General features: G+C 33.6%; 1 protein-coding gene across 4 annotated transcripts in view; it reads right to left on the reverse strand.

Annotated features, from left to right (window-relative positions):
• Window positions 1-8552: 8552 nt before the first annotated feature.
• Window positions 8553-18488, reverse strand: part of LOC144964203 (tumor necrosis factor alpha-induced protein 8-like) — a 55340-nt gene continuing 45404 nt past the window's right edge. For all 4 annotated transcript variants that reach the window (XM_078898192.1, XM_078898191.1, XM_078898193.1 and 1 more), the window contains 3 exons: window positions 15684-15794; window positions 12306-14708; window positions 8553-11917 (listed from right to left, as the gene is read on the reverse strand). In XM_078898192.1, coding sequence (XP_078754318.1) covers window positions 14469-14708; window positions 15684-15794 — 351 coding nt within the window. In that variant the 3' untranslated portion in view covers window positions 8553-11917; window positions 12306-14468. The remainder of the gene's footprint in view (window positions 11918-12305; window positions 14709-15683; window positions 15795-18488) is intronic.

Below are 18488 nucleotides of genomic sequence, written 5' to 3' on the forward strand. Positions count from 1 at the left end.
TTTGTCCAATATAGTTAAACCACACAAGGGCAGGTCATCTGGTAATTGATAAAATCTATTTAGTTCAAACTTGTCTACATTAGGAAATGATGACCCGTATACAGGTATATATAATATATATATATATATATATTATATATATATATATATTATATATATATATATATATATATATATATATATATATATATATAGTATTATAAGATATATGGGTGGTATGGTTAGGGAGTTGGTGGGTTTTAAAAACTTTTTTTCTAGATTACTAATAACAAAATGGTTCAGATCCAACTCCCTGCATTTCATAGAAAAATTGATGTCCCAAACAAGAATATTAAGATGATTGTAATGATGTGATTGAATCTGAAATGGATGGAGTTTTTTGTGGGTTTTTTTAGAATTACAACTTTAAAAATAAACCTTCGATCCTTTTATGCATGACGAAACATTGAATTGCAGTCAATGAGAATTGGGTCTCACAATCGAACAATTAAATTTTACCTTTTTGGAATAAAACACTTTGAATTTTGACAAGACATTTTTTTTTCTCAATTTGTGATATTTGTATATTATAATATCCTTTACTCATGAAATGTGATAAATACATTTAATTTTTATGACAAAGAGTTGAGTTGGTTTACTTTTATATTATATGGGGTCATTTTGAATATTCTTGGCTTTTCTTCCCTTTTCAAACAAAATGAAAATAAAATGGAGCAAATTGGTTAGCAGTGAATTATACCATTGAAATATAAACCTCTGTTCCTCCTCCTCCTCCCCCTCGACCTCAAGCTCCGCTTCATCCTACTTCTCCCCTTCCTCCTCCTTCTCCTCTTGCTTCCTCTTTTTCTTCTCCTCCTCCTCCTTTTTCTTCTTCTTCTTCTTCGACTACTACTACTACTACTACTACTACTACTACTACTACTACTACTATTTCTGCTGCTGCTGCTACTACTACTGCTACTACCCCTACTACTACTACTACTACAGTCAACTCCGCTCAATCGCACACGCTCGGGAGTTCAGGTTAGTGTGTCAATTAAGCAGAGAAGCTAAAAATAGTATCTAAGCACCAGACTTGATGTGCAATTCATATAGGACCTTCCCCTCTGAGTTTTCTATGGACTTGGCACCGTATTATTCATTAGAGGGGTTTTTCTTTTTTCTTTTTTTTCCTTTTTTTTTTGTTTTTTTTTTTTTTGCTGTTATTGTTTTGTTTTGTTTTTCAGTTTTTCTTTGTTTTTTTTTTCCTTTTCTTTTTATGTTTTATCGACAACCATTATCGTTTGTAGGAAAAAGAAGAAAATAGAAACTTAAAGTGGAAATGACAAGAATTCTTTTCTTTTTATGTTTCATCGACAACAAAATGTGACATTATTGTTTGTAAGAATAGTAATTATGAAGTGTCGGTTTCTTTCTATTCTGTGCAAGCTGTTTATAAACCCTTGTCTCCAATTTCATCAATGTTTGTAAATCATCTGTTAAGCATTCTTCTTGGATGAAGCGGCGTTGTTTGTCCACCATGTCAAGTTTTTCAGTGTTTGTCAGAGTTACTATAATCTGTTGACAGTTAAAACTGCAATCCCACATAGATGCACACACGCAATCTCACAACAACAAAAAATGCGCCGACGTCTTTAATTCATACTCTTATAATGTCTCATCTTTACACACGCACAGGTCCTCACTGAGAGGAACACACTCAAATGTTTACAAATTATATTTATGTTAAACAAAAAATTAATATGTTTTGTTTTTGTTTTAAAGGGTTTTATGGTGCTTGCAACTCATTAAGGTGATATCAGCGCCTGTAAAAAGGAAGAAATTGGGATAGTAAAAAGTTCTAGATTACAATTGAATTACCCAAGAAAAAAGAAGTCAAAGGGGAATTAGTTCAATTTTTTTAAAAATTTTAAATGAGCTTTTATATAGCGCAATATCCACTAAATGTGCTCAAAGCGCTTTACAAGGGGTCCCTGGCCAACAGCAGCAGAACCTTCTCCAAGGATTGAACTGCGCCGAGCGAGTCTCGAACCTAGGACCTTCCGATCCAAAAGCGAGTGTCATACCACTAGACCACATAGCTGCACAAATAGGGAATATATATAGATTCCAAGAGCACAGTATCAGTGTACTTAGTTTGAGATCACCTAAAAGTCTCATCCAGACACAAGCACAGGTCTCTATTAAGAGGAATACACTCAAATGTTTACAAATTATATATATGTAAAACAAAAATAATACAGAATAACAGAGAGATGATTTAAAAGGAAAAAAATACCATCTCTCAAATTGACTGTTTCCCTCCCAGCCAGGGCCAGGACAAAACCAAGTAATCAATCCAAGACAAAGACAGAAAGCCTGTTGGAAAACAGATAAAGGGGATTGAAGACACAGTAAGTTACTTCCTGCCCACTATGGAAGGTCGGAAACCAGCCAGTCTGTCAGATTTATTTGCACAATATGTTTCAAGGCCTCAAAATTACAGACTAGGTCTCTTCTATGAAGGGACTCCCGACTTTGTTTTGCTTTTAAGGGTTTACGACATTTCAGTACAGAAAACCAGAGAAAGAGACAACAGATATAGTAGATAAATAGTTCTCATCAACCATCAGGTTTTGGAACTGCATGGCTTAAAAAACAATAATTTCTTTACCTTTTCAAATGTTTTAATGAAAATAATGTTTGGAATACGTAATACAAAATGCAGAAAAATTGCATAAATAGTTATTGGTCATGTCTTAATTTTTAAATTCGATTATGGACTGATTCTACTAGCATAGATTCATCAATACAACTTGTGGACCATAATACAAATAAACATATCAAATATTAATTAAATATCTTCAATAAAAAACTAAATACGTAAAGAAGAAATGTTTCAGTGTCAAACATTTCTTCAGAAAAAAATTTATATCACTAAAACATTACATAGTTTTCTAGTGGAACGAGAGCAGATGTCATTATTGCCTCATTTTTATTGTTGGTTAAAAATATAAAGTAAGCCCAAAACATCTCTTGTCATGCGTATGTTCTTTACACAAAGCTATTATTATTCTATATATTTTTGTATGTTCTTTACACAAAGCTATTATTATTCTATATATTTTCGTATGTTCTTTACACAAAGCTATTATTATTCTATATATTTTCGTATGTTCTTTACACAAAGCTATTATTATTCTATATATTTTCGTATGTTCTTTACGCAAAGCTATTATTATTCTATATATTTTCGTATGTTCTTTACACAAAGCTATTATTATTCTATATATTTTCGTATGTTCTTTACGCAAAGCTATTATTATTCTATATATTTTCGTATGTTCTTTACGCAAAGCTATTATTATTCTATATATTTTCGTATGTTCTTTACACAAAGCTATTATTATTCTATATATTTTCGTATGTTCTTTACACAAAGCTATTATTATTCTATATATTTTCGTATGTTCTTTACACAAAGCTATTATTATTCTATATATTTTCGTATGTTCTTTACACAAAGCTATTATTATTCTATATATTTTCGTATGTTCTTTACACAAAGCTATTATTATTCTATATATTTTCGTATGTTCTTTACACAAAGCTATTATTATTCTATATATTTTCGTATGTTCTTTACACAAAGCTATTATTATTCTATATATTTTCGTATGTTCTTTACACAAAGCTATTATTATTCTATATATTTTCGTATGTTCTTTACACAAAGCTATTATTATTCTATATATTTTCGTATGTTCTTTACACAAAGCTATTATTATTCTATATATTTTCGTATGTTCTTTACACAAAGCTATTATTATTCTATATATTTTCGTATGTTCTTTACACAAAGCTATTATTATTCTATATATTTTCGTATGTTCTTTACGCAAAGCTATTATTATTCTATATATTTTCGTATGTTCTTTACGCAAAGCTATTATTATTCTATATATTTTCGTATGTTCTTTACGCAAAGCTATTATTATTCTATATATTTTCGTATGTTCTTTACACAAAGCTATTATTATTCTATATATTTGCGTATGTTCTTTACACAAAGCTATTATTATTCTATATATTTTTGTCCAATTCATACTGCCGACCAGACCGACATGAAAAGACAACAAAAACCTTGATATCAACACTATAAATACTTTCAACCAGTTAAAAAAGGTTGCTATCACACTTGTATAAAGGAAAAAAAAATAATAATAATAATAAAGCCATCATCATCTTTGAGCATGCCATTGCAACAAAAGTGGGATTCAACATGGCCGTTGGGGCGGGGCGACCTCGTTGAATGCGTCATTGGTCTGGCATCAACAAGGGATAACTAATGAATCACTTTGAACAAGTTTATTATATGATTGAGTTACCTCGCTTCAGACACACTTGACAGCACTGCGAATCTTATGGAATTTATTGGGTTCTCCATTGCTTAAACATTGTTTTTGTTTGTCTTGTTAGCTTCTGTGCGGGGGTGTGTGTGTGTGTGTGTGTGTATGTGTGTGTGTTGTTGTTTTTATTATTATTTTCTTTCAGGGAAGGGAGGGGACGTGATTTCACAAAATCAATAAAGTGGACCAGTCGTTCAATTTATTGGCTTAGCTTGTCTTTCATTCTCATCCTCCCATCTCTAACTAAAACGGATTAACACATTTACCCCCCTCTCTCTCTCTCTCTCTCTCTCTCTCTCTCTCTCTCTCTCTCTCTCTCTCACACACACACACACACACACATATAAACTCTAGAGACAGCACCTGAGAATCCAGCTGTATTTAGCATTTCACTCTCGTCTACCAACCCACTCCTTTTTTGCCTTAAACTAGACAGATATAATTTACTCACTTAGGAGTATCATAGCGCTTCCGTGAATGAGCACTCTCTTTAAAAAAAAACAAAAAACGTGAAAGGCAACAAGAAATGCTCTTGTTTAAAAGAGAGCAAGACATACGATAGAATGCAAATGAAAGCTTTTTTTTTTAGTCACTTAGTGGGTAGAATTTCTCTGTCAAAATGACAACATTGAATACGACTTCGAATCCGTTTTAATTTACCATGAATACAGAGGACCAAGAGACAGTGAATCCCTACTTCTCATTGAAGGCGACACATGTCCACTGCCCGCTTTATTTACCTTTATATGAAATGCTATATTATTATTCTTATTCAAAACAATTAGACTTTTTAACATAAAAAGTATGTATATAAAGAGAACACCAAAAATCTTCCAACAAGACAATATTCAACGGTTCAAATAATATTCTTTTTGTTATATGTGCAAACATTTAAACTGTAGGGGGAAAACAAACAAAAAACAAAAACAATATTCGGCAACATGGCAGACTAGAAATCAAATTTAAATTTAGTCATTAAGTAGGTTTGCAATCTAGCAATGTTAAATATTTTTGTAATTTCAACTTCCAATAGAACTATAGATAAATAGATGAAATGCACATTGACTGGTCAAAACATACACACAATCTTAATTTTTACAAAAAGACTAAAGCAGACGATAAACAATATTAACTACATGCTGTATTTATTTAATATATACTTTCTGTAAATCAAGTACCAGTTTATTTGTTTATTGTTTGTTTTTAGAAATTTAGTGGTCTTTGCAAAGCTATTGTCCAAGGTATGCTGGAGAGGAAAAAGAATATGATAAGACAGGAGAGACATTATAGGTCACAAACTCTTCAGTTAAATCACGACTAAAATCTTTAGTTCAATAGGTATACAGAGCTTTATTCCAGAAAAAATACCTGTGTATATCTAATTTCAGACAATCCGAGGATTTGTTTTTAATGGTTTTATAGCGCTTGTGACACGTTTAGATCAATTCAGTGTCTGTAAAAATCGAAATAAAAGTCATAGGGAAAAAGTTCCAAAGAAAAAGTAAGACAAAGGGACTAACTCAATTAGGGAACAGAATATTCCAATGTTGAAATTACCTCAAAGTCCCATCCAGCCAAAAGCAAAGGATCTTGATATGAAGGGGACACTCAAATGCTTACAAGTAAGCATAAACTATAATAATATATATATAACATTTTCATCATTCTCTCCCCCCCCCCCCCCCTTTTTTTTTTTTCTTTTTTTGTTGTTGCAAATCTTGACATTTTGCATTTAGCACATTTTAATCAACATTTCCATATTATCATATTTTGGAGCTCAAAGCGTATTAAAATATGAGAAATCATACTGGTTGGCAAGCCTGCAAAGACATGATTTACAAGGGAAAATTGTTTTTTGTTTTTAAGGGTTTTACGGCGCGTGCAACACATTTAGGTTATATCAGCGCCAGTAAAAAGGAAGAAAATGGGATAGTAAAAAGTTCTAGAATTACAATTAAAGTACCCAAGAAAAAGTAAGATATAGGGGAACTGAGAACAAATAGGGATCAGATGTAGATTCCAAGAGTATACCACCAATGTACTTAGTTTGAGATCACTTATAAGTCTCATCCGGACACAAGCACAAAATCCAACAAAGAAGAATACACTCAAATGCTCACATTATAAATTCAAAATAACAAATATAATAATACATAACAGAGAGATGATTTACAAGAAAAAAAATACCATCTCACAAAACAATAACTATGCATTTGACTGTTTCCCCCCCCCCCCCCAGCCAGGACTCCGACCAGGACCAGGAAAAAAACAAGTAATCTCATTCCAAGACAAAGACAGAAAGCATGTTGGAAAACAGATATAAGGGGATAGAAGACACAGTATGTACCTCTCTGCCCGCTATGGGAGGTCAGGATCCCCACCCAGTACAAGGGAAAACATATCATCTCAAAAGTAAAGGAACAATACATTTGACTGCCTCCCTCTCGGCTAAGGATCCTTGCCAGACCAGGAAAAACATTGAGCAATCTCAATCAAGACTAGAACAATGTCAGAGAGCAACTTGGAAAGGAAAAAGAGATATAGGGGGATAGAAGACACAAAAATAATGAACTCTCCGCTCGTCATGGGAGGCCAGAAAACCCCACTCCATCTGAGGTGGGAACACAATATCCAGGAAATGGGTAAATTAAATGCAAATGGTCATGGTATAGTCATTTAGTTTTAGATCACTTGTTTGTTTATGTTTTTAAGGGTTTTACGGCGCTTGCAAAACAATTAGGTCATACCAGCACCAGTAGAAAGGGAAGAAAATGGGATAGTAATGTTTGTTTGTTTTTAAGGGTTTTACGGCGCTTGCAACACATTTAGGTTATATCAGCGCCAGTAAAAAGGAAGAACATGCGATAGTAAAAAGTTCTAGAATTACAATTAAAGCACCCAAGAGAAAGTAAGACAAAGGGGAATGGGAACAAAAAGGAGTCAGATGTAGATTCCAAGAGCATACCACCAATATACTTAGTTTGAGATCACCAATGTCTCATCCGGACACAAGCACAAAATCCAACAAAGAGGAATACACTCAAATGCTTACATTATACATTAAAAATAACAAATACAATAATACATAACAGAGAGATGATTTACAAGTAAAAAAATATCTCCCAATAAAATAACTATGCATTTGACTGTTTTCCTCTCAGCCAGGACTCCGACGAGGGCCAGGAAAAAAACAAGTAATCTCATTCCAAGACAAAGACAGAAAGCATGATGGAAAACAGATATAAGGGGATAGAAGACACAGTATGTACCTCCCTGCCCGCTATTGGAGGTCAGGATCCCCAACCAGTGGGATAGTAAAATCAATTCTAGATATATGTATCCACAAGTAATTTGTTTTGTTTTGTTTTTGAGGGTTTTACGGCGCTTGCAACATATTAAGGTCATATCAGCGCCAGTAAAAAGGGAAAAAATGTGATAGTAAAAAGTTCTAGAATTACAATTAAAGCATCCAAGAATAAGGCAGACAAAGGGGAATTGGTTCAAAAGAGAACAGATGTAGATTTCAAGAGCACACTATCAATGTACTTAAATTGAGATCACCTAAAAGTCTCATCCAGACACAAGCACAGGTCCCCACTAAGAGGAATACACTCAAATGTTTACAAATCATATATAATACATAAATAAAACATAATAGAGGGCATAACAGAGAGATGATATTTTTTTCATTGTAAATCATGATTTACAATGAAAAAAATATCATCTCCCAAAACTAACTATACATTTGATTGTTTCCCTCCCAGCCAAGGTATCCGGCCGGGGCCAGGACAAAACTAAGTAATCTCAATCCAAGAAAAGACAGAAAGCAAGTTGGAAAACAGACATAGGGGGATAGAAGACGCAGTATGTACCTCCCTGCCCGCTATGGGAGGTCAGGATCCCCACCAAGTATCCACAAGTAAAAGCACAAGAGAAAAGTAATAAAAAGGGGAATGGTACAAATAGGGAATAGACGGAGATTCAGAGAATAGAGGAATACAAGTACTCCAAGCCTTTTCCCCCACCCTTTGTGTTCAAGAGTATCTAGTTCATCTAGATGGAAAGTGACCACAATCATTTTGTTAAACAATACACTGCACAATGACGTGATATGGTCATTGTCAACATTGCTTCAGTTTTGGTGATGAAGAAACAAAAAATGAATTTAAACATCAAAACCCAAACCAAGACAACCTTTTATTATCTCAGTAAAAGACAGTTTCAGAGAAATTTATATTGCCTCAGATGATTTAAAAAGAAGAAAAATAAATCCTCTCCGACAGAAAACAAGAATATTTGGCCATCTCTTGACATAGGAACTCAATTTAGAACCTTTTTGAAAACACTTGTTCAAACTTTTTCAATCAACAACATACAAACAAAAAATGATATACTTTTGGCGTGTTATAAAAAATAGAATAAATGGAGAAAAGCCTGACTAAGAAACAAAATTTAAAAAACTGAATATTACTATTCACTATTTAAACTATTTAGATAAATAGAAAAAAAAAAAACTGGTAACATTGTGATTCAAGGTACAAATAATGTTGTGACAACATTTAGTAATGAATATTATTTACATTTTTATACATCTTTTTCTAGACAGTGGTTTTGTACAATTCTATAGCAAAGTCATTTAGCTACTTTCATTATAAATAATAAATCACTTGTCAAGCCAATTTCCACCATTTCGTAATGCATAGAGCACTACTTCTCACACTGACCATATGCAACAACGTTTCCACTTCAAAAAGTTCATGAAGCCAGTGAAGCAAAAAGTTTTATACAAACACTCACCAATGTTTATAAGCAGGTGCAGGAAATAATTGAACAGAATTTAGAAATTGAATGATACTTGCAACACTTTTTAAATATAATTTCAGCGCATAAGATCATACTTTGACTTTATAATCTAAAAACACCTTATAAACTTTTGAGAGAAATGTATCAATATATATGAAAACAAATTTTCTTCCCAATTTATAGGAAAACAATCACACGGAAAACATCACATCTCATGGTTATAGATCACAATACATACAACATATGTATACATTAATAAATTATTGATCAATAAACTAATTAAAAAACATGTGTATGGATAGAATTAATCGTGTATAACTTTTGAAATGTTTAAAGCATCACTCAATGATATACCTAACATGAAACATCGGAATGCTGTAGGTGTAAGTTATGAAGGACTGATGGTACTCGTTTAGCACGTGAACATTTTTCATATTAACACCAATCAAGAAACACCCATTTAAGAATATTTTTAAATATTTTCTAGACTGTTCCTTGCCACAACTTCAATGAAATACCCAGTATCAAGGTCTAAAAATTCAAGACACTGGACTAAAACATTGGAATGAAGGAAGTCCTGCTGATCCAGGTCAATTCTTGTGACAGACTTAGTTCACTTTAAGAAGAAACTGATTCATGTCACACACAAAATTTATGTTTTTGTTTAATTGCAGGGCGACCTAAAACCCTTTCTTTTATTTTGCATGCATTAGCAGAGGCTATTCCTTTCATTAATATCCACAAGACTATTGACACAAAAGTTGTGAATTTATCTGGGTGTATTATTATCCAATTATACACTTATGACAGATCAGCATGATAAATCAAAACTCAAATCTGTCTAATGGGAATGTCATGTGCCTTTTTAATTCTGAGATGATATTTGACTGTAATTTGTAGCAGTAAGTTGTCGTTTTTGCATTGAAAGCTCAGCTACCTTCATGACCAAAAGAATTCCATTACCCGTGAGACAAAGATAGAGGATAATTTCGGAAAGGGCAACATTATCAATTCAGGTTCAAAAACAGAGGTTTCCACTTGACGGTTAAAATAAATTCTCTGAAGACTGAGTAGAAACAAGAAAATGCAATCATAATTTATCTGTTAACTAACACTTAAGTTTGTACAGCAGTTATGACATCAGCCCCTTTGCATTCATAAAAGTATTTATTTGTCACACAAAAAAGCTGCCCAGATTAATGTACATCATAAAGACACAAATGGTTGGTTATTTACAACATTATACATGTAAGTCAAACATTTCTGGAACTCAAAGAATCCTTAAAATGTTTATTACAATCATAGATTAATGGGGGTTTGTTTAAATCAAATGGCCCTTGCACAATCGAGGTGGTGATATGCTATATTTCTTGTGAAAACAAAGACTTTGAGGGCAACTGCCATTACATTACATTTGTAAGATCTTGGAGATCTTCCAGGTCTATGATGATAATACCCATGCTATGAAAGGAGCTATGGCAATGGCATACAATCTTGAACTCAATGTGCTGCTTCACTGGCATAGCAGCCAATGCAGAACAGGAGAAATGTAATGGTCATCTTTTGACAACTCCGATCTAGCAGCTCCTTTCTGAATTTTCCAGTATTTCAATATTGTATAGGCAATCAGCAAAGTAGCGAGTTGCAATGGTCAAGTCTTTTACACATACCAGATTTAAATTAGTGTTTCCTATCAATTTGTTTATTTTTTGTTTATTTTTAAGACACAATGTTTAGGACACACTTGAGTCATTTCAGTACCAGAAAAACTAAGATAGAAACGAACAATAGAGATATTAAGAACATATCAAGCAGTTCATTTGCTTTTCATCCTACTTAGAAGATAAAAAAATTGGGACTGTAAGTATGAAACAGCCAAACAGAGACCTAAAAAAAATACATGAAAAAATAATCACAAAAAAATCAGCCCACCTCGACTGGGGATCAAACCTCAGATCTTCCAACCGCTGATCAATCATGCCATCGTTACATAACAGAGGCACTTGTCGGACAATGTTTCGTACACATCTTTTCAGATTTTCAACTTATACTGGTCCCTGTTCACCAATATGTCTACTCATACATAAATTTGAGTAAATACACCTGATACTAATAACAGTATAATCAAGCTAATAAATAGCAAAACATTCATTTATATCTAATTCACACTCAACGATTGAAACTTATCACACTCATAACCAACTAAATCAATTAAAGATTGCTTATAAATACAGTGGTTTCCATCGGGTTTCCACCGAAGTGCCCAGTCACTGCGAAGCAAGAAAAATTAGCATGAAGGTGGAACAGTAGAACAGGTACAGGCAAAATGCTTAACATAGTACTTTAAAAACAAAAAGAATTCCACATTTCACAATGAGCCTGATCTTTGTATTCGTAATGATTCATTTTGTTTTAGTTTTCTTTGCACTATAAAGTAACTCCAAGCATTTGTGTCAAATTTCTCTATGCTTTTAAAAAATCCCAAAATTTATTCATTTCTTCCTTTTACTGTATTTAATCTACACTCTACAGCTGACAAAATGAACCTTTATTGTTTTTTTAACAAAACGTTGTCTATAAGATATGAACATAACATGTCTTGCTATAATGAGAAAATACATATCTTCACCAGGAAATAATTTTTTTTCAAGCTCAAGTTACTTGCTTAATCTAATAATTTCACCCTGCCTCTACCAATCCAAATAAGGAAAAATCTCAATATAATTCTAATCTGCAAAGCAAGTAAAATTAAATCATGCAATCAGTTTTTACTACATATCCTAACACATCTTTTTACTACAGATCCTAACACCTCTTTTTACTACAGATCCTAACACATCTTTTTACTACAGATCCTAACACCTCTTTTTACTACATATCCTAACACATCTTTTTACTACAGATCCTAAATCTTTTATCTAATATTCAAGTCTTTTTACTAAGATCCAACAGCATTTTTACTACAGATCCTAAAACATCTTTTTACATACAGATCCCAACACGTCTTTTTACTACATAATCTAACAACATCTTTTTATACAGATCTAAACAATCTTTTTAACTACAGATCCTAAACTCTTTTATACTACATATCCTAAACAATTTAAGTAGTACTGAATAGTAGGTGAGGCATTGTAATCGTGAAAAAAGTTTTGAAAATAAGCCTGCCAATAATGTGAAAAACAGACATGCAGAAATAACAAGTTAAAAATACTAAGAATTTCAGAGGGACGAGTTTAACTGAAAAAAAATCTGTTTCCTAATGAAAACGGGCAACTAGGCGGAATGAACATTCAGTCAGCAGGCACACATAATCAAAAATCAAATCATGACAGATCAACCCAATCTAAAAGTGGCTATCTGATCAGCAAAGTCAATCGGCAAACTGGAAATGAACAACATAAAAAAAAGTAATCATATTTGAAATGATAAGTCACAAAAGAAAAAAAAACAACTAAACTAATAAAGAGAAAAAAATGCTACTTATCATCACTTATACATACAACCATACACACCCACCCACCCACACACACACACACACACACACACCCACACACACACACACCCACACACACACACAATATATAAACACAAATCAAACAGTTGTGTAGATAAGTTATAAATTAAGCTTTTATGTGACTTATGGCGCTTGCAAATAGTTAGGGTTTATATCATTGCTAGTTTGTTTTTAAGAGAGTTTTACACCAATTGTCATGTAATTTTTGTTTCCAATTTATGACACAAATCTGGCACTTACGAAATAAAATGCATGGATCATCACACATACAGTGGCAAGGAGTATTTTGAACTGTATCATAAAGAGTTGGAAAAGCGTCAGACATATATCGAGCCGTTTTGCTATTGAAACAAAATTGAACATTTTTTATGTTTGTTTGTTTGTTTGTTGCTTTAGGTCTCTTCCAACACAATTGAGGTTATATGAGAGACCGCTGAAACAAAAAAACAAGCAATCTAGCAAAAAATAGTACAAATGTAAATCAAAATCATAACCTAAAGGTATCATAAGCTAAATTATAAATAACCAAGAACAAACAGGCAGAAGATTTACAGAAAAAAAATATCCCCTGTCAAAAATACAATCACAAACCAAAGAAGCAGGATAGGGTAGTAAAGAGAAGAAGAAACGACATCGGATCGTACACCCATGCGAACATCATAGGTATATGATTCAAGGGTGATGCTCCCATCCAACCACCCGCATTTTTGGTTTTACATTGAAATTGTTGTAAATCAGCAGAGACGAGAAAAGGTTTTGATAACAATATAAGAAACGTTTGTTCCTTATCTCAGTGGAATCCAGCTGAGACGATTTGTGTGCCTAACATTTAAGCTTTTCAATTAATCAGCAATCTTTTTGTTTGATTTTCTTGTCAGTGCCAGTAAAAAAGGAAGATATGAAATGGCCACATAGTACATATTTAGATTATAGCAGTGCTTACAAGTATGAAAGAAAGGATAAGGGGATGGATTTAAACAGAATAGATAATGTAACTTTCCAGAGCCCTAAATACACATGTTTAAGCAGGTCTTTTTTTTAAAGTCCACAGGGACAAGGACACATGATCTCTATCAATTCGTTAAAGATTCAATTATTACAAAATATAAATAAACTTACAATAATATAAAAGGAGAAAACTACATAATCGATTTAAACAATACATGTGATTGACTATATCTTAGGACCAGGGCAAACCAAGTAATCTCGATCATGTACAAAGAGCAGTGTGGAAGAAGAAAAAAAAGATATGAACGGAATATAAGAAACAGCAAGAGTTGGCCATAGTGGTGAAAATACCACACACACCATTTGGCTGTTGCCGATCTTCTCTATGCAACTTTATACAATTTGTCATAATGGCACCTAAATAGCAAAGATCTTAAACCAGTATAATCCTTACAGTCATACGCACAATTCTCTTTCCAAAACACATCGGCCATTTACCATTGTTCAATGTCACATCCTCTGCTTTTATCAATGAGCTTTTATATAGCGCAATATCCACTAAATGTGCTCATAGTGCTTTACATCCATAAAAAAATCTTGATATGAAAAAAAATAAATAAATAAACATGTTGCAATTTTAAACCAAGCCACTCAGCTTCCGCTATCTTGTCAACATGAATAATAGAGCACTTTGACCATTTAATGCAAGCATTTCCCATTTTCTTTCCTATCATTTCCACAAATCATAGAAAAACTGGCACAAATCCACGATTTTGATGGTTCTCATCAAATCTTCACTTTATTCAAAATAATCACAAATCCCCTTTCTCCATCAATTTGTTCAAATCGTCAACAATCTTCTCCATATACTGCTTATATGAATCACCCATAAACAACACATCTAAGAATTCTGACTCAGAAATACTATCAAACACTACATCCACTCGATCCTTGGATTTCTGAGTTAAATGACGTTTGATGATGGCCTGGAGGAGTTCTTTGACCTCATCAAGACTTTTCCGCAGGAATAGTTTATCATATGTGAAATCCACCTGTCAATGAAACAACATCAAAGAAATGTTTTTAATAGCATAAGTCGAGGGAACTGTTTAAAAAAATCTTCTAAATACCAAATGTTAAAGAAACAACGTCAAAAAATACATTTAAAAAAAAAAAGAAAAAACAAGTCAATGAAAAACCGTCAAAGAAACGTTTTTGATTTTACCTGTCAATAAAACCAAATCAGAGAAAAAATTTAATCGCATATGTCAATGAAACAATGTCAATGAAACAATGTCAAAGAAATGTTTTTAATAAAACACATCAGTGAAACAATGTCAAAGAAATGTTTTTAATAAAACACGTCAGTGAAACAATGTCAAAGAAATGTTTTATGAACAACACCTATCAATGAAACAATATCAGAGATGGTAACTCATGTTAAAGCAAATAAGTCAAAAATGTCTAAATAACAAATCTAATTTCTCATTATTACATTCGAATTCAGCAGAAAATATATAATACATAAATTTAATAAAAATGATTGCAAAGTTACAACTTCCTGTTAGACTGCATACTAAAAATAACTAAATGGCCTTAAGTTATTAACACAGTTTTTAATAAATGCTATATTTTTTTAATGCATTTTGGTACAAAATGATTTTCCTCATCACTTTACTTTTGCTAGTTTTAACTAGGTGAATCAACCCACTCAAAGAAAGCTGAATGGATAAACATCTGTTACAAATTTGTACAAGTACAATTTAAACATATCAGATAAGAAACTAGAGTGCAATGCTAACCCCTGAGATACATCATGCATTGGTTCCTATTTATTTACAGTCACACAGTCGTCATCTCATCATCATCATCATCATCATCATCATCATCATCATCATCATCATCATCATCATCATCTACTTATCTTTTTCTGTTGTTGTCCACTGATGCTCAGCCCAGATTATTGCCAGCCTACATTTTCTGATCCTAAGCTTTATTGAGATCATTTAGACAGAAAGGCAACAAACCTGATAAAAAGACACTACGGTCATTGCTAACGTGTGGAATTTCTGTTTGAACTGGTCGATGTAGTCAAGCTCCTCTCTGTTAAACTGGTCGTTCTTGTGTAAAATTCCAACCTGGAATAGAATCAAAACATGGCAGAAATAAAAATCATACATTCATTTCAATTCAATTTGGACTTCAACTGCGCCATCCACAAATATTAAGATCGGAATATTCAATACAAATGTAAAATGAGTCCTTTTACACCGCCCAGAAACCTATTCTGACAAAAATTATCACAAATAAAATTAAAGTTTTTGTCAGCAAATGCCTACGATCAATCTTAAAGACCGAATGGACTGATAAATGTGACCCGTCTCAAAACGGTATTATGTTGGGATGGACCAGATGCTAAAAAGTCAAATTATAGTTAAACTGGTCAAAAATATGAAACGTTGGTATTTAGCACAATAAAATATGATATTCCTTCTCCTCTATAAAGCATATAAACTCAACTTAAGTCTGATATTTCTGGCTACAAATTCCATTTTCAGCATCTTAATCATCCCGACTTAATACCGTTCTGAGACGAGGGGTCACAAATATTCTTTAAATGATCTTTAGAGGAAAGCCAGTGTCAAACAAGAGAAGAAGAGTCAAGGAGGAAAATGCTTTGGATTTGACAAACTCTGCTATCAAATGTAACTAGGCCTAGAGATGATCTATATTGGAACCCCTGTGGCAAAAGAAAGACTGAGAGACCAAAAGAGGCGGGGAGATGATCGATAGACTGAGAAGTGAAATAGGTTGGCTTGTCATGGCCCCTATTGAGTAAAATAGCTAGGAACAGGTTGGCAAGAGAGCACCGTTGTAGCCCTAAGTCCCGAGCAGGGAAGGGGAATATGTCAAGTAAGTCATGCATTTCCATAACAACATTTGTCATTCAGGGGACCAGTTCCTCATTCACTATTACTACATCAGCTCAGGCAACAACAGATAAGGTTTTTTTAAAATCTTATTGTTTAACATTAACAAAATATTTCCTATCTTGCCTCTGAGTTCATATTATATTAGAATAGTGTCAATATCAGAGAATAGCAATCAATAGTCTTTCTACATTCCAAGCTGCAAAAACTGCAATAAAACTTCGGCGCCACAGCCCTGGTGATTCTATGCGTGCCTTTAATAAATATGCCATGACATCTTTATTGACAATGCATTGCACGAGACACTCACAGACACACACACACACACACACACACACACACACACACACACACGCGCGCGCGCGCATTAACACGCACACAAACACGTGTGATAGTTCATTTGCAATGTTCACTTAACGTGCTCAAAACGCTTTACAAGTGTAACATGCACGACTAAACATGCCCTAATGCCTGTTAAACCCTTTACGTTTTTTAATGTTTGTCTGTCTGTGTGTGTGAGAGAGAGAGAGAGAGAGAGAGGAGGGGGGGAGGAGAGAGAGGGGAGAGATTCAAGAAGAGAGAGAGACAAAGAGTGTGTGGGGTAGAGACAGAAGAGAGAGAGAAAGAGAGAGAGAGAGAGAGAGAGAGAGAGAGAGAGAGAGAGAGAGAGAGAGAGACTACACTGTTACTGTCCAAGCACTTATTTTACACCTGCGTACGGCGAGATGGATAATGTCAGTAAAGACCTTCTCAACATTGCGCCACTTACATCGGGACTCGAACCAGTGACCGTCGGGTCAGAAGCCGAGTGTCAAGCGTGACAAGACCACAATTGTTTCTACTTGTGTTTGTGAAACGAGTTTGAAATTGGAATGCTAAATTTTCCGTACAATTTATTTGCTTTGAATAACGTGTTTCCACTGGACACAGTCATTTGTGAAGGATAATTTACACTTTACAACACACATTAAATCATTGGCTCGGATATGAATGAGCACGGACTTTACACATAGAGAAATACTGTAAAAACGCAATATAAATTTGTGTGTTTTAAAGGCAAGTGTTCCTATATGAAATGGAAATTTGGATCCATATGACCCGCTGGAAGGGGGGGGGGGGTAACAAAAAAAATGTGAAGCGCATTGAGTGTGGAAACATAAAAGTGGGAAAGGTACTAAATCAACGCGAATGTATTTATCTATGTTACATTGTAAAGTTCTGGGAAGCTTCTTATTACAGCAGTATACTGAGAATAAATAATGGCAAGCAAAACCGGGTATTTCTGATACCAGGCAGTAGCCAGTTTGACTATGAGAAATAAGATAGATATAATTTATCCTGGTGTGTGCCGACGTGTTTACATACCACTCTTTCTTGTCTGATAGGAAACAGTCAAATTAACCAGTTAACTGCCGTACTCTGTGAAAATATAGATCTAAACATATGGCCAGAAAACTCCTCCTTCAAATATCGATCGATTTAAATGACCCTCTTCATCTTGGCGAAATCAAGTCCCAGGTTTGAGAGATTTCGCCAAGATGAGGGTCATTTAAATCGATCGATATTTATTTTTAGGACGAGTTTTCTTGTCAAATTCTTTAAATACGTGTATTTCCAGAGTACGGCAGTTCACTGTTTAAATAATTTACATATTATTATTTATACAGAAAATAACCAACGATAACAGCTGAAGTGGCTGTCACTGTCATATCTAGATATAAAGCGTACCTTTGCAGGGAACGCAAATAAGTCATTGAATTAAACCATAATAAATATGGCGTTGCTTCGATCTGACGTGAACTACTGAAATTTAAACCAGAATAACCAGTTCGCCGCCGTACTCTGGAAAAGCACGTTTCTAAAAATTAGGCCAGAAAATTCGCCCTTCAAATATCGGTTGAT

This window comes from Berghia stephanieae, chromosome 2, assembly GCF_034508935.2.
Source record: "Berghia stephanieae isolate SIO BIC M18660-M18661 chromosome 2, UCSD_Bste_1.3, whole genome shotgun sequence".
NCBI lineage: Eukaryota > Metazoa > Mollusca > Gastropoda > Nudibranchia > Aeolidiidae > Berghia > Berghia stephanieae.